At 38.6% G+C, this 21115-nt stretch overlaps 5 protein-coding genes across 8 annotated transcripts; 1 reads left to right on the top strand and 4 right to left on the bottom strand.

Annotated features, from left to right (window-relative positions):
• LOC124343974 (V-type proton ATPase 116 kDa subunit a1-like) lies at positions 1–6069 on the bottom strand. 3 transcript variants are annotated; one of them, XM_046797369.1, is made up of 15 exons: positions 5795–6069; positions 5326–5631; positions 4426–4592; positions 2839–2965; positions 2495–2764; positions 2309–2428; positions 1958–2248; positions 1535–1887; positions 1338–1468; positions 1151–1266; positions 963–1073; positions 779–901; positions 626–713; positions 377–548; positions 1–303 (listed from the first exon to the last, which is right to left on the bottom strand). In XM_046797369.1, exons 1-15 carry the CDS (start codon positions 5906–5908, stop codon positions 207–209), a joined length of 2586 nt encoding a protein of 861 aa, XP_046653325.1. In that variant the 5' UTR covers positions 5909–6069; the 3' UTR covers positions 1–206. The 3 variants fall into 3 exon arrangements, with proteins under 3 accessions (XP_046653325.1, XP_046653327.1, XP_046653326.1); XM_046797371.1 differs by having other exon boundaries at positions 4426–4511; XM_046797370.1 differs by lacking the exon at positions 4426–4592 and adding an exon at positions 3256–3347.
• Positions 6070–6280: 211 nt separating this feature from the next.
• On the bottom strand, positions 6281–8907 carry LOC124343977. The gene is made up of 8 exons (XM_046797375.1): positions 8410–8907; positions 8188–8220; positions 7993–8113; positions 7811–7877; positions 7026–7735; positions 6908–6961; positions 6711–6850; positions 6281–6643 (listed from the first exon to the last, which is right to left on the bottom strand). Exons 1-8 carry the CDS (start codon positions 8557–8559, stop codon positions 6602–6604), a joined length of 1317 nt encoding a protein of 438 aa, XP_046653331.1. The 5' UTR covers positions 8560–8907; the 3' UTR covers positions 6281–6601.
• Positions 8908–9197: 290 nt separating this feature from the next.
• LOC124343982 (iron-sulfur cluster assembly scaffold protein IscU-like) lies at positions 9198–10106 on the top strand. Its single transcript, XM_046797379.1, has 3 exons — positions 9198–9355; positions 9449–9673; positions 9738–10106. Exons 1-3 carry the CDS (start codon positions 9266–9268, stop codon positions 9915–9917), a joined length of 495 nt encoding a protein of 164 aa, XP_046653335.1. The 5' UTR covers positions 9198–9265; the 3' UTR covers positions 9918–10106.
• On the bottom strand, positions 10071–12269 carry LOC124343979 (ADP-ribosylation factor-like protein 13B). Its single transcript, XM_046797377.1, has 9 exons — positions 11858–12269; positions 11728–11798; positions 11562–11649; positions 11429–11474; positions 11220–11335; positions 10980–11150; positions 10693–10915; positions 10482–10622; positions 10071–10407 (listed from the first exon to the last, which is right to left on the bottom strand). Exons 1-9 carry the CDS (start codon positions 11899–11901, stop codon positions 10222–10224), a joined length of 1086 nt encoding a protein of 361 aa, XP_046653333.1. The 5' UTR covers positions 11902–12269; the 3' UTR covers positions 10071–10221.
• A 539-nt stretch (positions 12270–12808) lies between these two features.
• On the bottom strand, positions 12809–21032 carry LOC124343968 (kinesin-like protein KIN-7O). 2 transcript variants are annotated; one of them, XM_046797358.1, is made up of 14 exons: positions 20899–21032; positions 20123–20826; positions 19740–20059; positions 19462–19659; positions 19268–19400; positions 18750–19138; positions 18471–18680; positions 18282–18401; positions 18109–18215; positions 17639–18044; positions 13797–17576; positions 13583–13726; positions 13261–13507; positions 12809–13195 (listed from the first exon to the last, which is right to left on the bottom strand). In XM_046797358.1, the coding sequence occupies exons 2-14, from the start codon at positions 20814–20816 to the stop codon at positions 12942–12944; spliced, it is 7002 nt and encodes a 2333-aa protein (XP_046653314.1). In that variant the 5' UTR covers positions 20817–20826; positions 20899–21032; the 3' UTR covers positions 12809–12941. The 2 variants fall into 2 exon arrangements, with proteins under 2 accessions (XP_046653314.1, XP_046653315.1); XM_046797359.1 differs by lacking the exon at positions 12809–13195 and having other exon boundaries at positions 13267–13507; positions 13583–13710.
• Positions 21033–21115: the final 83 nt, after the last annotated feature.

The following is a 21115-nucleotide window of genomic DNA, read 5'->3' as shown; positions in this document are numbered from 1 at the left end:
TTTCGCTGCTAACTGAATTATATTGGATCAAGCAAAACAGTACAGACCTTATTAAAGAGAAAAATTCGAAGAGTTTTACAACACCAATTTGCTAAAATCAACAACTACTATGAAAGAGATTATTTTTAGATCTTGCGTATTACATATTACACATATCGTGCAAAAAAAGATATGAAGAAAAAACAAAAAAGATCTATCGTTAAAAATTATTCTTCGCCTGGTTGGACTTCCATAATGTTCTCGAACGAGAATGGAACGAATAGATAGCCCGCACCAGCATAAAACTTGCTTTGAAATTCGACCCTAAAGAGAAACACACATGAATAAGATGTCAAAGTTCTACTTTAAACGTATTATGTGATTTGAAGTTGATTACCAGTGAAGACGCAAAGTGTGCAGGAAAGCAGAAAGTCCTTCCATGAGGACGAGAATACTGACTGTCAGAGCAGCCCAAGCGGCAAAGATGAAATACAAGATGACACCGCCATACCAGTCCTGGAACATGAGACCTTTGCGGAGAACCATCAACCACAAAACTTCGGACAACTCTGTAACAGTGTTGGACGTGAAAATTTAAAAATTAATAAAAGAAAAATGAACCGAAAAAATACACAAATTAACTTACGAGAATGGGCCAAGCTGAGAGCCCACAAACGAAGGTATGAGGCAGTGTGGGACACGGATCCCAGCACATACTCAATAGTGTGGATAGCCTGAATAGTTGCAATTCAGATTGAAGTTTTTTTTAAATTTCTCCATTTGTTTTTTTAGTTTTTACCTGATGAATCATGACGTCGCTAAACTCATGCGGCTCATCCCCTCCTTCATGATTTTCGGTTTGTGGAACTCCAGCTACTTCCACATCTTCGCCTTCGGCAGTGCCATTATGGTTATGCAATGTCTGAACAAAAATGGGTAATTTACTGTAACATATCCAAATAATCTGAAAGAAAATAACTTACGGCATGATTTTTGGCTTTGTTCATTTCCATCTTAAACAGAATGGGCTTGCCAAAAAGGAGAATTGGAACCACGAGGACTGCCGTGATAATCATTACTTTTTGAAGCGTCTCCTATTAATACATAAACATTTTAGACATTAAGGCTATATTTGTAATATAAGGTCGGTTTAAAGCGAATGCTATCATACCTGCCCAGGATACATGTAGTTTTCACAACCGTCAAGTGCAACTGTGTCGTACTTGAACAGTACCATGCCGATAAAGGTGATGAGAATCGAAGGTGCACATCCAGGGGTAAGAGCCTCTGCGAACAGACAAACAAATTTTTAACGATAAAAAAAATCGTACATTTAACCAGACAATAGTGGATCTTACGGTCTTCAGCTCCGGCGTAATATTTAGTCCATTTAATGAACATCAAGATGCAAAGGTATCCGAAAAGGAAAATCAAAAAGATGATTTGTGGCACAAACTCGACGAGGATATTCATATTGCGGCCAAAGAAACTATAAAAGACAAAAATTCAACGCGTCATTATGGGATAATAATTTTTCAACATTTGATTTCAATACCGATGATTCCAAATGCCAAGGATTACTCCAAAACCCATGTGAACAACGCCAAAAATGATGGAAATCTTCATTTTGTAGGCGTTAAGGTAGGGAATCTTATTCTCAGCCATCATCCAGATGGGATCGACACCAAATGGATAAGGTGTTTGCCTGTAATGGTTATTGGCCTCGTTTGGAACCAACATTCCCGAGTGATGATGCTGCAGCTCATGGTCAGTCAAGTTGACCTTGTAAGCCGATCCAAATATGTTGACACCTTTGGAGAAAACGTCGTTATAGATGAATCCGGCATAAATCGAGAATAAACCCATAAGCAACATGATGTAACGACCGGCGAAGCAGATGACCCAAATCTAGATGTTTAAAAAATAAAAGCGAATGAATAAAATTTTCTCAGAAAGACATGTTCATCCTGGACATTACCTCGCTTTGAATTTTTTTGGCCGCCAGAGGTTTCTCCTTGACTACCATCCAAAGAGCGAACAACGTCATCAAAAGTCCGTGACCAGCGTCACCGAACATCATAGAAAACAGGAAAGGGAAGCTGACGATGGTGAAGGAAGCTGGGTTAACTTCACGGTAAGTAGCGACACCGTAAGCGTCTACGAGATTCTGAAATCCAGCCGTAAACTTGTTGGTACGGTTATAGGTCGGTGGCACCTCTCTTGTCATCATGCGATTCAAGATGGGGGGAACCGAACTTCCACTTCGCTCCTGTTCAAATAATACAATTAATCTCTCGGCATAAAAAAATCTAAAAGAAAACACAAATACCGTTCCACGCCGAAGGGACATTTGAATAGTTTCCATGTCAGTGACTGGTATCCAGCATTCAGCAATCAAGCATTTTTGCGTCACATCCAAGTTGAACAAGTTCAGGGTGTGATAGATGGACTAGAAAATAACAATTTAAACATATTTAGAAGAACGCACTCTTAATCGTCGCTGAAAATGATTTACCTTGATTTTCCTAACTTTGACGAACCAGTTTTTGATATTCTTGGCCGCAGCTACCAACACGCGGTGACGATGATCTTGAGTCTGACCCAGAACAGTATTCAAATCCTCAATTCGAGTCATGACGCCAATGGCCATTTCACGACGCTCAGCTGGAGTTTCCGGGCACGGATACAGCGTCGCACGGAATCCTTCACAAATTTTCTTGACACGGGTTTTAAGCTGGTCTCCTTGGAAGAAGATGATGAAGACGGATTTGTACACTTGATCTCCCTGTAGATAATCGATACCAAAATGTTTAAGCTGAGCTAATTAAAAAGATAAAAAAGTTCATTCTAGATAATTACAGTGACCGGATCTTCGAGGGCAGCGTCAATTTCAGCCTGGCGAAGAAACACGTTACCACGGCAAGCGCGCCACAACATCCTCTCGAAGGCAGGAAGACGCTCGCGAAGAATCACCCCTGCGACAAATCTATACGCCAAAGCCAACAGATTATTACACGAAAAAACGGCAAAGATACAGTGATGATGGCGACGAAATGAAAAGAAAATTAGGGAGGATAAAATAAAAAAAAAGAAAAGATGAAAATCAAATAAAATGAAAATGTTCGGCGAGAATTTCCCGCTAATGTTTCCCTTGGTTCGATCTGAAATTTGAATCTTTTTTTTTGAATAAAAAAAAACATGTTAAGCAACAATGTATCATTATGCTGGGCAATAGCGAAATGACAGAGACCCGTTGTTTAAATCTTTCTTCGTTACCCGAGATTTTGAGGGGAGACCACCTGTCTGCTGGTCACATCTTCTGGGATTAAGGCTCGAGTCATACTCTCCGTTTCCATCAGACTTTCCCTCTATTTCAACGTGCAGTTTGCAGTTTGTGAGTGAAGAAAAGGAGCGGGCACAGGAGATAAAAGAAATACCGAAAAAATTGAACATAAAAGCGCACCGTTAACACTTGAAGAAAGAAATAAAAAAATACATTAATTTCCATTTGACGGTGAGCCCCAACATAAGTAAAATTAAATCAGAAATAGGGTTGAATTTGGTGGGAGTTTTTTAAGAGGCTGTACGCCAGGTAGAAAAGTAAAGGCTGGATCCTTTACAGATTTCATCAAAGGTTATTGATGAGCGGATGTGGTCGAGTAGAATATAATAAAATTTTGGATTTGGTGCGCATAAGCGAAATTTAACCCAGCGCGAAAACCATTTACAATAATTGAATGCAATTTTTTCAATAATTATGATAATTAGAAAAAATATACTGCGTCTGAAGCGTAAAAAAAACTTTAGCTAAACCGCCACCAGCAAAGTCAAGCTGGACATAAAATGCCGAGTTAGAAGGGTCGATTTGTTAGTCCATTCAATATGCACTTTTAAAAGTCAACAGGAAAGTGAAATTGAGGAGTGTTTCAGATAGATACTCGGTCCGAAATGTTACAAAGGCCGACTGGGTTTGACTGCCAGCAACGTATGAATTTCGTATGAACGTTCACTGCTGATTTTCTATCATTTCCTTGCAGATTAAAACACAATCTAAGTAACGGACAACTAACGGGAAATCCTCACCAACAAAAACGTAAGAAGAAACAAAGAAAATAAAAACAAAAATATTATGAATTGTTAGATCATGAAGACACTGCCTTCGAGATTATGCACAAGACTGGATGTTAGTAGACACAAACTCCGGCAAACAATCAATAAAGTAAAAATGTTTGGTAAATCAGACAATTAATTAAGAATTGATTGTTTGCCGGTAAGTTAGAATATTCTAACTAAGAAAATGCCTGCTGGACTGTTATATCTCATTAGGCAGTTAACGACAAGAAAAAAAAATTGTTATTTTATTTGAATCTTTTGTAGTTTAAATCTTTACGAATTTTATAACGGTCCACACAAGACTTTCAAAACGGTTATGGTAGGTTTGTATACCCAAGTTTTAGCACTTGTCCGCCAGCGCGCAGTCCGTCATCGCCGAGCAAGTTGGCATGCTCATCTTCGTGACCCGATTCGGCCATCTGTAGACGTATGCCATGCCGATGAGTCGTAGCTGGTTTTACTCTTTCTGTGACCGTGTCTTGACTAAAGACAGCTTCAATCTTGTTTGTGTTGTTTTGTGTGCGTGTTTTATGTTTTTAGTTCAGAATTGTCCCATTCCGACCCGAATGTGCATGCATAGTTGTGTGTGTTTTTGCGTTTCGTGTAGGCGAGCGTGTAATAAAGTGTTTCATATTAGCGAGCCAGCGCGGAGGAGCGGAGATTATGGAAATGTCAGGGGCATGCAAAATGATGTGATATGGGAAATCAGTAGGAACAGGGTAAAATTAAATGCATGAGGCATTCAAAAAGTAAAGGTGGTAAGACAGAGGGTGTTGGGAAGATAAAAGAAATCAACAAAACTCAGAGTTAGGAACAGAAAAAAAAAAAAACTAAAGACTACTCATGCGCACTATGTAAAATTAATTAAATTATTAGAATCATACAAGCTTGTCAAGATTAACCTTAAACCAAAAGTAGGAAGTTAACAAACACATGAGTGTTAATAATTGAACAAAATTAAGAGTTTAGGAAAACCAAGATTATAAAATAAAAACCTTTCTTTGTCTTACAAGGTTGTGGGGGAGGAGAAAGCTGTGTTATTAAGCTTGACTTTACTGTCATTTAATACATATATCCTTCCTTCTTAAATTTGCATTTCTTAGAATATTGTTTAAATTATACCATGTTATAAATATAAATGTGATATTTAAAATGCTACTTATTACATTTTCAAGATAACATAAATAACACTGGTCTATGATAATGTCAATAGTAAAATTGAAATGTCCATACCTCATCAAAGAATGTTTGAGTTTTGCGTAAGATGTGCTTCAATTCTGTCAGCTCTAAAAAGTTTTTCTTTAGTGCCTCTGAATTTTGGTTCACCTCACGAAGCTCATTTTCAAGCTTTTCAAAAGCTGCTTCCAAATCAATCATCTCTCTGGGTTGTGGAGCTTCAGGATTCTCGCCAGTGTCCAAAATTGGGATGTCATCTCTCTTGATTTCTTTCTCTAGGTAACGAAGTTTTCTTTCCATTTCATCACAACGCCTGACTTCATTGACAAATTTGCGCTGGAAAGCACTAACATCAGGATTCAACTAAATTGAAAGATTAACACATGTCAAATATCATGTCCTTATAAAAGCCTTTTTTATCGATATTTGGTGAAAATTTATAACACTATAGATTTTAAGCAAAGTTGTAAAATAATCATCAATGTAATATTAATTGAACCACATTTGAAAAAGAAAAGATACTTACGTCACGAAATTGGGCAAGTCCCAACTCTCCCAGTTCAGCTACACAAGCATAAGCAGCTTCACTTTGCAAAAAAAGCTGACAAAGTGTCATTTCTTCGCTTCTGAAAAGCGGCATTTTGAATTGTTGCTTCAAAGCGGGTTTTCTTCAACGAGATAAAAATATTTTAAAGTGACTAATTCCAGGTGAAATCTTTCTGTTATCAGACAGATGACTTTGCCCTCAGAAAAGGCCGAAACGACTGTCAATCTGTTCAAGTTACAGTCACGGGACTTTCTGTCAGCTGTTCCAAGTCACAAGACAAAAGTTATCGATTTAATAGTACTGACAATCGCCGTTAGGAGTAAACGACACCCCTTTTCTTTTGAAAATTCAAAATAATTAGAACTGAGATTCAACATTTCAACGTTGTATTACTGTGTTATCTGCATTCTGCAAAGAGAAAATCTACACAGACCAAAATTGAAAACAAGAATTTCAACAGCAATGTGTGTGAACAACAATTTTTCTCATTCATTTTTAATTCGCAAGAGTAGTGTATACTGTATAAGCCGAAATGTCAGCCTATTAACCAAAGAGAAAACCGTGTAAGGCATTAAAGCTAACCAAAACTTCTGGTTGCATCAATCGAAGACATAATTTAAAAGATATCAACAATTTTGAGGGAAAGAAAAAATTACAACAGTTACTCCGTCTGCGTAAATCAATTATGGACAAAATTATAAGAGGGGAATCGCAGAGTACGCTGAGCGCGTTTAGTTGCAAATATTTTTCATCGAAAACCAGCTTTCAGAGATCTTTTCTTTGCGTTCAGAATGCTGAGCGCATGTATGTTGTTTTCGTGCTGGTAATCTAGAGAGAAAAAAAAACAATGAATCATAATATTGTCAAAAAAACAAACAGACATGATACTGCATACCGTAGAGCATCGAACGGTAAGCTGTGAAGCTTCAGATGTAGCTCTACCAGTGCTAATACCAGAGTCGGTCATCACAGCCTCATTCCTCCCAGACAAGGGTTCTTGAGTGAATGGCTCAGGATAACTCACGTTTCCGGTATCTATAACAGGAAAAGTAATTAATAAAAACTGACTTGAGTGAAATACAACTTAAGTACCTGCTGAAGCAATGGTGTTTGAAATTGACATCAATTGAGTGCTGATTGTGGAGCCTAACATAAAGAGATGCATAAAATCCTGATACATCTATTTTATCTATATATAGTTCAAAATTACCAGCTGAAATCAAGGATGAACTTTCTTGAATACTTCCGACATTAACAATTAACAACGAATTCGGTTCGACTTCTCTACCACTAGTTGACTGCAGGTTAATCGGTCCAGTTTCTGCTTCCTCGTCCATCGGCTCGGTTTCTGCTTCTTCATCCATCGGAGCAGTTTCCGCTTCCTCGGCCGTCTTCATCTTCTCATCATTAAGGGGGTCTTGTCGCTTGTCATCGTCAACCTCCGTTTGTTTCGAGGTTTCAGATATAACGATTGACATATCCGACTCTCCTTCTGTGGGCGGCGTCGGAGGACCCGATTGCTCTTCGGTTGTCGCCGCAATCTCTTCATCAGATATATTTTCTTCGGACAAACCAGACGTTACGTCACGTTGTGCAGTTTCGATGGGCACTACTTGTTTTGTTCTACTATCAGGAACATTTTGAATTTGATTTGTATTTTCTATCTGAAGATTTCTGTCCACTAATGGTGCATTTGATGACGTTTCTCGTTGAAGGTCAATACTCTTCACCAATTCATCTTCTTCCATAGATTCCTCTACATCACCTTGCTCTGTTACTTGGCGAGCATTACTGAGAAGAGGCCGAGGTACAGTCCCAAAAATCTCGATTTCGACAGGCTCTTGATTATTTCCTGTGACTGGCATAGTGGGTGGATTATTAATTACTCGACGGGCATGGGATCTCTTCGCATCATCATTCCTTGTTCGAACGAAAAAAGAAAATAAACATTAAATAAGCACTATTTTGCTTTACTAATCCATAAATAAAATTTACCGAGAGGTTAAGAAGCTAGCTACTGCTTTTGAAGCTTCACTGATGGCATGTTTTGCCAATTCCCCAGCTAAATAAAAAAACTGTTTTTTAATGTCGGTAAAAGACTAATAAGAGCGAACCAAAGAGACGTGCAACTTGAATCATCCGAATACAACAATAAACCATAACAATAATTTACTTACGCAAAATAAGTCTCGTGGCTGTTTGAAACTCAGAGGCCGAAAGGGTTGATCTTTTCGTCAACTTCACTAATCCAGCAGCTTCCGAAACCAAACGTGAATAGATGTCGTGCATGAAATCATCCTTGTTTTAAAAAATTCAAATAGATTAATTGATTTGCTCGGTAACGTCCAAAAATTGCATAGGACACGTCTTACCATTACTTTCATGGCTTTATTCGTCATGGACAACTGCGTGACAAAATTTAAAAAAAAATAAACATTACATCAGCCATATTGTGTGTACAAAATACGAAATACAACTATCTTTATTAGTAAATCGACGTACACTAAACCTAAACGGAAGTTTCCTCAATATTGCTAATTTAAAAAACAATAACATGGGAATTTAAAAACAAAACAAAAACAAAGCAAACTTACCTGTGGGTGAACTTGTTTGAGAACTTTGAACACATAATTAGAGAACCGTACGGGTTGTTGAGATCGCCTACGCTTCGCTGGCCTATAATTCACCGTTGATCGACCCATATCTTTTTCAACTGACCCTACACCCTTCTTCCTTCGAGCCATTTTTTAGGTAATTTAGGAAAAAACGAACTTTCAGCAAGAAGTGGGGCTACAAATTTTGGACAGCAAAAGTTTGACGACTACTCAACGTCAAAGCAATCGGTAAACTGACTCATTAAGCCCCTTGACCTTGGCTAATGGCAAAATGTGGACCTACTAGCGCCGGAAATTTTTTCTCTCTCTTTCCTCCGTTTAAAAAGAAGAAATTTTTTTTTTTTCGTTTCCTTCCCCTCTTTTCTTCTTTTGTAGCGAGGTGTTGTTTACCACACGAACACAAAATAATTTTACTAATTTCAAATTTCAATTTCCTTTCGTTTATCGAGTCCCAACTCCCAAGAGACTCGTAGGGTAAAAAGGTAAAAAGAAAGGGGTAGGCATTAGAAATTTAGAATAACAAGATTTTCTTGAATCACCTTCATTTGTTTTGTCTCGTTGCGCCAAATTTATTGCGCCTCAAGCAACCATGCGCTCTAGCCTCTCGAACTTACTTTTGTTGGCTTTGGAAGCAAACATTTTGTGATATGTCCTAGTTCATATTTGTCTCAAAATTAAATAAGATAAATTCGGTACCATCTACTAATACCAAATAGGTAATGTTTACCGATTACCGAATCAATCAGCCATTCAGATTTTCAGTAACTAGAATGTTGAAATGGCAACGGTGTAACATGTGATGTAAGACATTCACAACGATTCAGACATCTGAAAAATGGCGATGTATCAAAACATTTCTCGTGCCCTATTGAGGTCTCGTTCGGCGAGCCAGCCTACAATTTCTTGTGCCTCATACCACCAAAAAGTAAGCATATCAAACTTTGTTTGATTGAGTTATAATATTATATTTTGAAAAGTACGGCAATTCTTATATATCTTGTTCTCTGTTTTCGATTAGGTAATTGACCACTATGAAAAGCCAAGAAATGTCGGTTCAATGGACAAAAAGGATATCAACGTCGGTACTGGCCTTGTTGGAGCTCCAGCCTGTGGGGATGTTATGAAACTTCAGATAAAGGTTGATGAAAATGGGAAGATAATTGATGCCAAGTTCAAGACTTTTGGCTGTGGCTCGGCCATTGCTTCATCCTCCCTAGCAACAGAGTGGGTGAAAGGGAAATCGGTAAGTAACAAATATCTTTCTTAATAAAAATGTGGCCATATCTCAATGTTTTACTGTTTGGTAGGTTAATGATGCTCTGAAAATTAAAAACACAGACATCGCCAAGGAGTTGTCACTTCCACCAGTCAAATTGCATTGCTCAATGCTTGCTGAAGATGCAATCAAAGCAGCGTTGAAGGATTATCAAGTCAAACAAACTTCACACAAGAAAGCAGAGGAAAAAAGAAATGCTGTTGCCCAGTAGGTTCTGGGCTTCATGTAACATGTTTTAGATGTAGAGGTACCTCTACCAATCCATGTGATGGAGAACTAAGATATATTTCTGGTGGCAGATAGCAATGGATACGTAACAAGAAGTTACTACCTTCGCTAGCTTCGCTAAAATTATCTTTTAAAATTGTAATGTCGAAACGAAATACACGCTAAAATGAAAGATTGTTTTAGCATTTATGATAATTGATGACAGATCCATTATGTAGAAATAAAGCATGAAATATAATTTTGATTTCAAGAAGACTAGATATTTCGGACGGTTTCGGTTAATTTCATCATTTATGGGCGTTTCTTTTAAGCGGTGGCAACGCTTTTCCATTTGTGCGCTGATTTTGTTTTTTGGCTACAGGAGATGCAGAATTAACTTTATCGTTTCGGTTTAATATAGGCGCCTTTGGTGTAGATCCACTCATTTCAGCGGGTGCCGAAGTTGTTCCTCGAACGTCAATTGGGGTTTGCTCCTTCATTAATTGGGATTTCATATGGTAAAAAACTAAAAAGCATTTCTAAAATTTGAATTATAATTTACACGTACCGGTTCTGTTATCTCCGAATCTACAATTTCTTCAATTTGATCGATGTGTGTTTGAGATATTACGCTGTCTGTTTTCTCAGGGGATTCCATGCCGATTCCGTGATCAACTTCCAAGATCGAACCAGGGAGATTCCACTCTTCCTAAAAACAAAAACGCGTCAAATCACATCAATAATTTAACTTTTCTCATTAAATATGCGCAAATATGTACCGTAATTTCTTCAAGAGGTTTGAATTGATTTCTTCCGTTCAGGGATTCGACACAAATCTGAGCAACAGTTTCTTCCACTTCATTCTGCAAAGCCTTCAGTTTCTGTATCCTCTCTTTTCTAGCTTCCTTTTCTCTCTCCTCTTTTGCCTTTTGAGCCGCTATGTCGTCCGTGACGCGACGATCTATCTTTTCAAAATTTCGGAGGATGGTTTCAATCAACCAACTAACAAAAATAACGAAAGATAATGTAAACGATAAATATTGAATCGACCAGTAAAAGACATTACTGGAATCCGATACGTATAATTGGATCAATGTTTTTCCCAGTCCCTTGTGTTGCACAGCAAATTTCTATTCTAGTCGGTGTTTGGCATGCATTGGCCAAGATTTCAAGCTGCAATTTGTCCGCAACGTCTACTTCATCTAACGCATCAAAATGGTCTTGTTTGTTGGCTAATCTGAAAAGCATGGAAAACCAAAATGTAAATTGATTTAATACCTTGTAACTTAATGCAAATTTTACTTACAAAAGTAAAGGTTTTCCTTTAAGAATAGGGTGTTTCATTAAAGAACTTAGATTTTGTTGAGCTTCCGCTAATCGCTGCAAATCACTGGCATCCACAACATAGACTACACCGTAACACTACTCCACAAAAAATGTGAGGTGCATTAATTTAAATTAATTGTAAATAAACATCTTTTATTGCGCTTAACTCATAAACGTAATAAACTTTACCTCCGCAAAGTAATTATGCCAAATATCGCGAATCCTAGAACTCCCCCTGTATCACATAAATAAATAAGAATTAAATGGTCAAAACTTTAATTAATTTGAAATATAGATTATCTTCAGCTATCAGCACACATACCCAAGATCATAAATGTTTATGGTAATTCCTTTTTGTTTGGTTACAAATTTTGAAAAACCAATGGTTGGAACAGTATCTGTAAAAGTTTCTTGAGAAGAAAATAATTGTTGAAATAAAAATAAGTTTTAAAAATAAAAACTATAAAAAAAAGACAGTAAAAACATACCTCCAACTAAAGCTCGACTCATGCTGGTTTTCCCAGAGTTATCCAAACCAACCACAATAATAGTCAGCTGTCTGTTACACAAAAACATTGTCGTTTTTATAGATTTCATGCAAATATTTTTCAATTTTACCTTTTAAGGCCAATGTTATTGCAAATTGATCCTCCATTTCCCATTGCACACTTGTGGTTAAGGAAGAAATGTTCAAGACAAGTATAGCATTAAAATAGCCACAATAAACGTGGGGAGATCAACTCTTTGCGACGTGCGTAATAAAACTCACAAAAGGGAATGGACATTTACCCAAACAAGGCTTACCAAAAAACCTATGGCATCACTGACAATTTTGGAAACTTGAGAAATCTTATTATACGAACTTGCTCGCTATATTCTGAGAAAAACTGCACGCGATACGTAGTATGTATAGATTAAACATAATACGGAAATACGGTAACGAAAAAGAGTGGTGATCAATTATATTCATATACGGGTAAAATGTGTTGATGTAAACACATCACATAGCAACGAATCACGACTCGGGATTTGGACAACGATGCCAATCCTTTTCTAACGTGTTTCGGGGTTGGAAAGTTCGTACTTCGTATTACTTTGCAGGGAACTTCATGTAGAGTTGGGTTGGGTTTGCATCATTTCTCTTCTTCAAACGAACTCGCACCAAAAAGAAGTTTTAGTTTCTTTTTTATTTATTTATCACACTATTATATTTCATTCGATCCTGAAGTTTTCTTCGACGCATGCATTTACACGCAGTAAATTCCAAGTATGAATTTTTTTTTACAAAATCCTTATTTCTGAGAAATAGAGTAAAAAAATTAACATGGTAGAGAGCAAGAGAGATTGACGAATTTAGTGCACGAGATTGTGTTGTTGATTTTCTCCACCATTTCTCATTACGTGAGCGATTCTTTTTTCACGCCGAACCAGCAGATCGATAACGGGCATGCAGAATACTTCTGTCTTTCCTCTTTATTTTTTTGATCAGACTCTTCAAAGATGTAAAATTTTCTCGAAAAGTGATGAAAAGTGAATTCAAATTTAAAATGACGACAAACTGTGGAAAAATCTTTTAAAAAAAGTTGCCTTATTTTATTAATTGAAATATGAAAAAAAGAATAAAATATGAAGAGGAAAAGGGATTGAGTTAAAATTTACGGAATGAACATTGAATAAACAAAATTAAAGTTCAAACATCTTTTTAACTAGGATTGCAATTGTTGATTTTCTCCATCTCCTCTTTAGTTAAAGATTCCTTTTTTCCGCCGGACCAGCGGGTCGATGAAGATGCGGTCATCGCAGGCTTTGCAACTCCAGTTGATACTCGAGCTTTCGCCTCTTCCTGGTGCGCTGCTTGTAGTGCTGCTACAGGTTGGGAGCTTATCGATGCAGGAACTGCAGACGCAGCCGAAGTTTTTCGGGTTGGATTTCGATCCAAATCAACATTGGGGCAATCTGTCATAAAGAAAAGAAATTTTTAAAAATGATGGTTCAACTAAATTCTAATAACGCTTAATTACCTGCAACATTTTCTCGGCAATTTGAAGAATTGGAAGAAGTAGAAGAATGGCGTTCCATTGGCTGCGACGAATGGTTGGATGAACTGCTCGACAGCCTTCCATGAGGGTCTTGGCCGGTCGTTTGAAAGTACAGATTTCGATACTTGATCAGTTTTTCTTTATAAAATTCCATTCTTTCACCGATTTCTGAGACTTTTTTCCGCAGTCTTTCGTTGTCTGAAACGTACTGATCCATTTGCCAACGGAACTATAAATTTAATATAATACAAGAATAAATTACATTTTATACAAGAAAGCTCTTCGAAGTGAAATGAAGACTTACGCCAAACCCTTTATCAGCAATTGGATCGGTTTGAATGGATATTGACTCCACAACGATTGAGAGACGAGGCTTTGGGAGGCTGACTGTACCGTCTTCGTTTTGCCGATCACGCAGCAACCGAAGTTGTTCTTTACATTTCACATACTACAAGAAATAAAATCGAAGTATTATTTTTAATGAAAAAAACAAACAAATGATCTATAAATGGACTAACCTGCTGCTTTACAGTTTCTAGCTCTTTTTCCAGCCTTTCAATCTTTTTCTTGCGATGGTCCTCTTCTGTTTCGAAATTTAAATGTACGATTTCATTTTTCGAACGGGTTTCGACAAGTTCCCGTTTCAGCTTGTCAACAGTTTCTTCTAATTGACGTTGAACTTGGAACTTGGAACTGGACTCCAGTGCATTTGCTTTCGTCCGCGCCTCTGCCATTTGATCATTCAACATTCTTACTTGGTTGCTCAATTCATCCCGTTGACGCTGCGCGGTATGCAGTTCGTTTTCTTTCTGAGTCAGCGCGTTCTTGACAGTTTGATAATCTTGAAGGATGGCTTCTTTCTGTGACTCGGACAGAATTCGGTACTGCTCCAACGATGACTTCTCTTCAGCTATCACTTGTAGTTTAGAACCGAGTCGCAATATTTCTTCTCTTGATTGCTCTTGATGCGTCAAAATTTCGTCTCTTACTAATCTTAGTTGCTGGCACTGACTGACGGCGTCGTCGTATTGAGCTTGCAATGAATTAAGACGTTGTTTTAGTTGAGTTGATAATCCACGCTCGTTGTGTACCTCACCGAGTCCCTGGCGGAGGTCTCCAATTTCTTGTTCTTGGCATTCCAATTGTGATTCCAATAAACGAACGCGCTCTGCTAGAGATGATTTCTCCGACTGAACTAGTTCCAACTTTGAATGCAACAATTCGAATCTTTGGGTGCCGTTCTCCAGATTTTTACGCAAATCGATATTCAGGTTTTCTTTGTCGCTCAGCTTCGCGACCAAGTCATCGTTGAGGCTTTGCATAGACTGGAGAGAAATCCGGATTTCGTCCAACTCCCGTTGTCGCTTCTGAAATCTTTGATCAGCATGTTGCAACTGCGTTTGGTGGTTACGTTGACTCTCTGTGGCTCGAGCTAGTTCTTCTTCTAAGCGCGCGATTTCATCTGTTTTGCCATCGATGATGCGAGACATTTGGGCTGTTTCACCACCTACATCTTTCAAACGGGATTCAAGCAGAGCGATTTCTTGCGTCATCGAGCGAAGGTTAATCAGCTCAGCTTCTTTTGACTGAATGTCGGACTGGAATTGGGCAACCATTTGATTGAGGTTCACATTTTTAGCTTCTTGGCATTCCAGTTGCGATTCCAACAAACGAACGCGCTCTGATAGAGATGATTTCTCCGACTGAACTGATTCCAGTTTTGAATGCAACAAGTCAAATCTTTGGGTGTTGTTCTCCAGATTTTTACGTAAATTGACATTAAGGTTTTCTTTGTCGCTCAGCTTCGCGACCAAGTCATCGTTGACACTTTGCATAGATTGGAGAGAAATCCGGATTTCGTCCAGCTCCCGTTGCCGCTCGTGTAATCGAGCCAGTTCTCCTTCTAAGCGCGCGATTTCCTCCGTTTTGTCATCGATGATACGAGACATTTGGGCTGTTTCACCACCTACATCTTGTAAACGGGATTCAAGCAGAGCGATATTTTGAGTCATCGAGCGAAGGTTAATCAGCTCATCTTCCTTTGACTGAAGATCGGACTGGAATTGGGCAACCATTTCATTGAGGTTCACATTTTTAGCTGATAAGTCTTTAATAGTGCACTCGAAAGATTCCGCTTGATTTGAGACAGCTACTTCATTTTGTTCCAGAGCGTGAATCCTAGCTTGAGCCGCTTCCAGTTTCTGGTAGGAGACGTTTAACTGTGTTGATTTTTCTTCTAGTGACTCTTCTAACTGAAACACTCGTTGAAGTGCCTCCTTTAGTTCTGAAGTTAACGCATGAAGCTCTTCGCGCGGCACTCGCTCAGTGCGGCTAGTATTCTCCAGTTGAAGTACTTCGGCTTTTGCGGCTTCCAATGCGGAAGTGGAATGACTTACTTCCAGAGTTAGCCTAGCGACTCTTTCACGATATTCAAGAAGTTCTCGGTCAATTTTCTCCTTTTCCTCAACATTCGCGCAAAGCGTCACAGCAGCAACGGAAGCGGCTTCTGCGGCAGCACGTTGAACTGCTACACGAACGTCGCATTCCGATTCCAAATTTTCTTCCAGGTCAAGAATTCGTCTTTTCGATTCATTGAGTTCAGTTTGAACGACTTCTTGCATAGACTGGAGCTCAGTTAATTGAAGTTTAGTTTCTTTAAGAGTGACTTCCAATTGTTGGATAGCTTGCGTCTTCCTGTTCAATTCAGCTGAATAATCTTGATTTCTTGAAGCAGCTTCTTCGTTGAGAGCAGAAAGAGCAGCATTCGCTGACTGTAAATCGTTGTAAAGATCGTCAATTTTTGTCTTGGCCAGATTCAATTCACTCAAAAGTTCTTCATTAGACGACTGGAGGTGTTGGGCTTGAGCTCGAGTTTTGTCCAGTGAATCCTGTAGTGCATGCACTTCAGAATCATTACGGTGTACTGCATCCATTGATAGTCGAGCTTTCTCCAAGGCTGCATCAGCGTTGATTCGAAGCTCCTCTTCAATTGTCTCCTTCGAGGCAACAGCGTCTTTCTTCTCCCTTTCTAACTGTTCGTTCATACGAACGAGTTCTTCAGTTCTTGCACAGCTTTCTTGGAGATCCTGCTTGGCTCTTTCAAGTTCAGCACCAGTAGCCTCAAGTTTTAAGCGCACCTCGACCAATTCTGCTTGTGCTTGATTGATCTCAAGCTTCTTTTGTTCAACATCTGCGTCCAACACTTCATTTCGGAGAAGAACCTCTTGTTTAGCTCCTTGAACTTCATTGAGTTCTTGAATTTTCAAATCTAAATCATCTTGCAGACCGTCGAGTTGACTAGTTAATTTTTCAACAAGCTCTTCAAGTTGGTTTTTTTCCACGTAACTCTCTTCCAGTTCATCTTCTTTCGAGCGAGCTTGCTGGATAGCGTTTAGAGCGGCGTTGAGTTCAGTTGTCTTGAGTTCTAACTCAGATTCCAGTGCTTTGACGCGATCGTGAGCAAGGTTGAGATCCTCAAGAGTTTTTTCATACCTCACATTAGCTTCTTGATCCACCTGGCTTGGAGGAGCTACTCGATCCACTGAATCGAATCCAGTACGGGCGGCTTCGAGCTCTTCGTTTGCTTTTTCAAGTCGAGATTCCAGAAGTTCCTTTGCAACGAATAATGCACGAGCTTCAGCACGAATTTCTTCAAGAGTTTGGCGGGTTGTTTCCAACTCTTTGGTCACCAAAGTAGAATCCTCACTTAATAAACGCATGTTTTCATTCAATTTGTCAAGAATTGATAGTAAATTCTGCCGTTCTCCGTATCGTTGCTCCAGAACCTCTATAGTCGATTGGGCAGCTTCAATGGAACGTTGTTTCTCTTCTATCGCAGAAGTCTTTTCTTCGACATCTTGTTGAAGTAGTTCAAGTCTCTCAGTCAGTTGGACCAATTCTTCTTCTAACTGCTTGATTTTGTTGGAATGTTCTACTTTTTCTTTTCTTTGTGCTGCAGCTTCTGAAATTTCGGTGGAAATGGACGATCCACGCGTGTCTGTAAACTGATCCCGTAAACTAAGGAACTGATCGTCTGACTCGCACGACTGTTCCATATCGATTACGGAAGTTGAAATCGACGGTTCGCCAACGAAGCAACTGGAATCCAACATTTCTTCTGAAGTGTCTGATTTTTTAGCAAAGTTTTCTTCATCTTGAAGTCTCCCTACTTGCTCGAATTTGTTTTTCTCTTCACGGAGGCTTTCTATTTCGGTTTGCGCGTTGAGAAGTTGGCTGTTCAGTTGTTCTTTTTCTTGACTGAGAATTTCGTAATCTTCTTCGTAACGTACCAGCACAGACTACAATGAATACGAAACGGATCAGCAAAAGTAATATGTAATAAACGAAAACAATTATATACCTGTAATTCAACGAGATATTCACGAATCTCCTTGACTTCTGATATATCCAATTCTTCAGACACGTCTGACTGTATCGATAGGCGGGTCTTTTTGCTGGGTTCCATTTCGTGTTCGGTAGAGTCCAACATGCATACTGACTGATCCATTTTTGCCAGCGCAACAGACAAAATTGAACTAGGACGTTTGCGGGTTCGGTTGATAGAGCGAGGAGCGAAAGAACAGTCCTGGTTCATAAAAACATCGCGCAATTCATCTGCCATGCACATTCCGATCAGAGAACTATTATGCCTGTCATCGTCGCCTTTAACTGAGGCTTCCGGTACTGGCACAGCAGATTCTTTGAATTGTCGCAACTCTTCCGTAAGCGAAGCAATTCGAGATTGAGCATCACTATTGAACTTTTGCCTGTAAATAATAAAACACTTTACTATCAAGTTGAAAAGAGATTAAACGAATAATTCAATATTACATTTCGAGAAGTTCTTGCTCCACTTGCGTTAGCTTCTGCTTGGCATTATAGTTTTCTTTAATTGCGTTTGGATCTTGACCAAGAAGCTCCAACTGTCCCCACGCTTCCTACAAATAAGCAAAGAATAACAATGATAAAATAAAAATTCAATAATAGACATTTGATTTTAATACTTGAAGAGTCTCGCGAAGATCGGCTTCCCGCTTAGCATGTCGTTCACTAATTACTAGAAGATGAGTATCTGATTCGGAATGATCTTTTTCTAATCGCTCGAATTTATCCTTGAGATCAGCCTGAGAAAAATTAACACATCAAACTCAATTACTGATGCATCGGCTGTAAGGAAGACATTCTATTCTCACCAGTTCTTTGGCGAGACGCTTCTTTTCGGTGAGCTTGGTTTCGATTTGCAGTTTATGGTCAGTTTGCATCGCGTGGATTTCACTTTCGTGTTCAGCTTCTTTTGTTTGAAATTCCGTCTTGAGTTCGCTTAGCTTACGGTGTGTATCCAAGTACAACACTTCCATGTCATTCGCCGTCTGCAGAGCTCGATGTAACTTATCGGCCGATTCCTGAACAGCGAAAGAAAGTATATTATTGATTAAGGTGGTTGACAAATAATACGGGATTGAAATAAATACCGGGGAATCAACGCTTTTAGCTGTAGCTAGTGCATGAACGCCAATATCCTGCTCTAATCGTGTAAAATTCTTCAAGTCTTCTAATTCTTCTCTCAGAGTTTCACTTTCTTGTTCCTTATTAAATAACGACATGCGCATTCGCTGTAATTGCTCACGCAAAACTGGAACAGGGGTAGAAGGCACGGCAGGCTGTTTGAAAGGCGATTCTCTGACATCTGTCATTGTTGCTACGTCTACTTTAGCAATAGGATTGTAGTCTTTACTGAAGACCATTTCAGCTGGCAAAAATATCTCCGAGTCAAGATCCTCGAGTTCTGGGGCTACCTCATCAAGCGTTTCAGAGCGTCTGGTGTTGCTGGTGCGCTGGCGACTTGCAAATACTTGTGCAACTACAAAATGAAAAAAAGAAATAAATTATTTTTAAATGAAAATAAAAATATTCACACTTCATTTAACAGCCAAAACAGGGAAGATAAAAGATACTTCCATGTAAGGTAAAGACAAAATTAATAAATCACCTGTTCGTGAAACTTTTTCCGAACATGGAACCGGGGGTGTGTTCACTTCAAAAACTGCTGGACCGAGCAAATTTAATTCTTGCTTCAAACGATTACCTCCCCATGTCATTCGCCGCAAACTTCGCTGGGCACTCTGTAAAGTTGATGAAAGGAAAAATTAGTTACGAGTCGTTCTATCAAATAATATTATTTACCGTAAGACTACTTTCTGCTCGTCCGGATACTACGTCACTCGAAACGACAAGCTGTTCTTTCAGCTCATTGATTTTCATATCTTTCTCCTGAAGAAGTCGTCGCATTTCTTCTATTGCTTCAGGCTTCTTTTCCAGTTCCTTCTCCTTCAGTTTCTTCTCTAAATCTTTGATGTAGTTGTTGTACTTGCGTAATAGGGCCTGATTTTAAAAAAATATTTATGTTAAAAAGTTACTTATGGTGAACTGTTAAAATTTAAAATAGTTTTTTGTTAACACACCTGATCAGAGAGAACTTCGTTTACTTGAGGCTGGTTTTGTACAGCTTTTGCACTACAAGCAAACTTTAGAGTTGAGGATGTCTCATCCAGGACTGTGGGAGTAACATTACAAATGATGGCAGTACGAGCATTCCCACCCAGTGATGCACGTAAAATATGGGTTAGCTTGCTATCACGAAAGTTAACAAACCCTTCGCCTTCACTTAGCTGCTTGATTACCAAACTCAAGGCAGATAGACTTGTATTAATAGCACAGCCTTCTCGAAAGCGATCGCCAGTGGCGTTGGTCTGGGAAGCTTTTTCAGAACCAGCAAGATCAACTGCGGGAGAAAAACATAGCTCTTTAACAAATATATGTAAAAAAATAATAGAAAATATCATACCCAAGTTAATATGTGATACTATGACAGCAGCATCAGAGCGATCAGCTTCATCACGAGGTAAACTTTCCACAATTATTCTGAAGATAGTATGAGATCTAGAACTTCTTTCATTCATACTTGTTCCTCCTACTTTTCGCTGTTTGTTACCCTGTTGCATTAGCTTGAGAACAGCATCAGGGGTGTTCACATTAGTCTCAATCAAATTGTGGACCACCACATGACCTTCTGCCAGTTCTTGTACTTTTAGCTTTTGTGGGTTGGAAGAGAGTAGATCAGAAATGGTTTCGTTGTAGATTTCAATGTAAGAGCATCTAAGTAAGAAGGCTCGTTCAGGATACTGCTCGATGAGAGTAAAGATTCTATTAACAGCCAATTGAACAATACCAAGCTCTTTTTGGCTGCCCATCATAGTATATGTTTTACCAGATGCTGTTTGCCCATATGCCAAAACTGTTACATTAAACCCATTCATAGCAGAATCAATAAGGGGCTGAACCAATTTAGTAAAAATTTGATAATTTTGAGTTTCTGTTCCAAAAACTTGGTCAAATAAGTAGGGGTTTCCGATTCTCTTTGGGGTACCAGGTTCACACTGAAATACCACACCTTCTGACCAAGACCAATGAATTTCGACATCTTTCTTTTGAAATAATACTGGCCGAACTCGAACGGCCACTTGGATTTTGTCTGCCATTCTTTAGGAACTGTCAATAAAAAAATTTATCATTTAACTATTGGTGATCATTTATAATTATAACAAATCAAAAACCACTTACAAAAAGAATTTCACTCTCACTTTTGCGGTCTGGCCTTTATTCTTAATTAAAACTAACTTTTCGTAATTCGACATTAAAAAATTTACAGCCGTTCAGGAAAGTTGATTTTCAAATCTGACTTTAACGTTAACAACGTTGCCAACAATTTTATGTTATGCGTCGTTGCCAGGTTAAAAGATTTAAAAATAAAAAATCGGAAATTCAAATTTGTTTGAAT

The sequence above is a fragment of the Daphnia pulicaria genome, chromosome 6 (genome assembly GCF_021234035.1).
Source record: "Daphnia pulicaria isolate SC F1-1A chromosome 6, SC_F0-13Bv2, whole genome shotgun sequence".
Taxonomy (NCBI): Eukaryota; Metazoa; Arthropoda; class Branchiopoda; order Diplostraca; family Daphniidae; genus Daphnia; species Daphnia pulicaria.
This window is presented reverse-complemented; position numbering and strand designations above follow the sequence as displayed.

Coding starts and splice junctions, on each gene's coding strand:
- LOC124343968 (XM_046797358.1), bottom strand. CDS start 20,816: ATGGCAGACAAAATCCAAGTGGCCGTTCGAGTTCGGCCAGTATTATTT. Junction 20,060..20,122: donor AGTATCACATATTAACTTGG/GTATGATATTTT, acceptor TTTCTCCCGCAG/TTGATCTTGCTGGTTCTGAA. Junction 18,045..18,108: donor GAGCAAGAACTTCTCGAAAT/GTAATATTGAAT, acceptor TATTATTTACAG/GCAAAAGTTCAATAGTGATG.
- LOC124343977 (XM_046797375.1), bottom strand. CDS start 8,559: ATGGCTCGAAGGAAGAAGGGTGTAGGGTCAGTTGAAAAAGATATGGGT. Junction 8,114..8,187: donor ATAAAGCCATGAAAGTAATG/GTAAGACGTGTC, acceptor TTTTAAAACAAG/GATGATTTCATGCACGACAT. Junction 6,851..6,907: donor AAACACCATTGCTTCAGCAG/GTACTTAAGTTG, acceptor TTCCTGTTATAG/ATACCGGAAACGTGAGTTAT.
- LOC124343979 (XM_046797377.1), bottom strand. CDS start 11,901: ATGGGAAATGGAGGATCAATTTGCAATAACATTGGCCTTAAAAG. Junction 11,151..11,219: donor AAAGGAAAACCTTTACTTTT/GTAAGTAAAATT, acceptor CATGCTTTTCAG/ATTAGCCAACAAACAAGACC. Junction 10,408..10,481: donor ATTCGGAGATAACAGAACCG/GTACGTGTAAAT, acceptor CAATTAATGAAG/GAGCAAACCCCAATTGACGT.
- LOC124343982 (XM_046797379.1), top strand. CDS start 9,266: ATGGCGATGTATCAAAACATTTCTCGTGCCCTATTGAGGTCTCGTTCG. Junction 9,356..9,448: donor GTGCCTCATACCACCAAAAA/GTAAGCATATCA, acceptor GTTTTCGATTAG/GTAATTGACCACTATGAAAA. Junction 9,674..9,737: donor AGTGGGTGAAAGGGAAATCG/GTAAGTAACAAA, acceptor ACTGTTTGGTAG/GTTAATGATGCTCTGAAAAT.
- LOC124343974 (XM_046797369.1), bottom strand. CDS start 5,908: ATGCCGCTTTTCAGAAGCGAAGAAATGACACTTTGTCAGCTTTTTTTG. Junction 4,593..5,325: donor CTCAAACATTCTTTGATGAG/GTATGGACATTT, acceptor AACACAAACAAG/ATTGAAGCTGTCTTTAGTCA. Junction 2,429..2,494: donor TCAAAGTTAGGAAAATCAAG/GTAAATCATTTT, acceptor GTTATTTTCTAG/TCCATCTATCACACCCTGAA.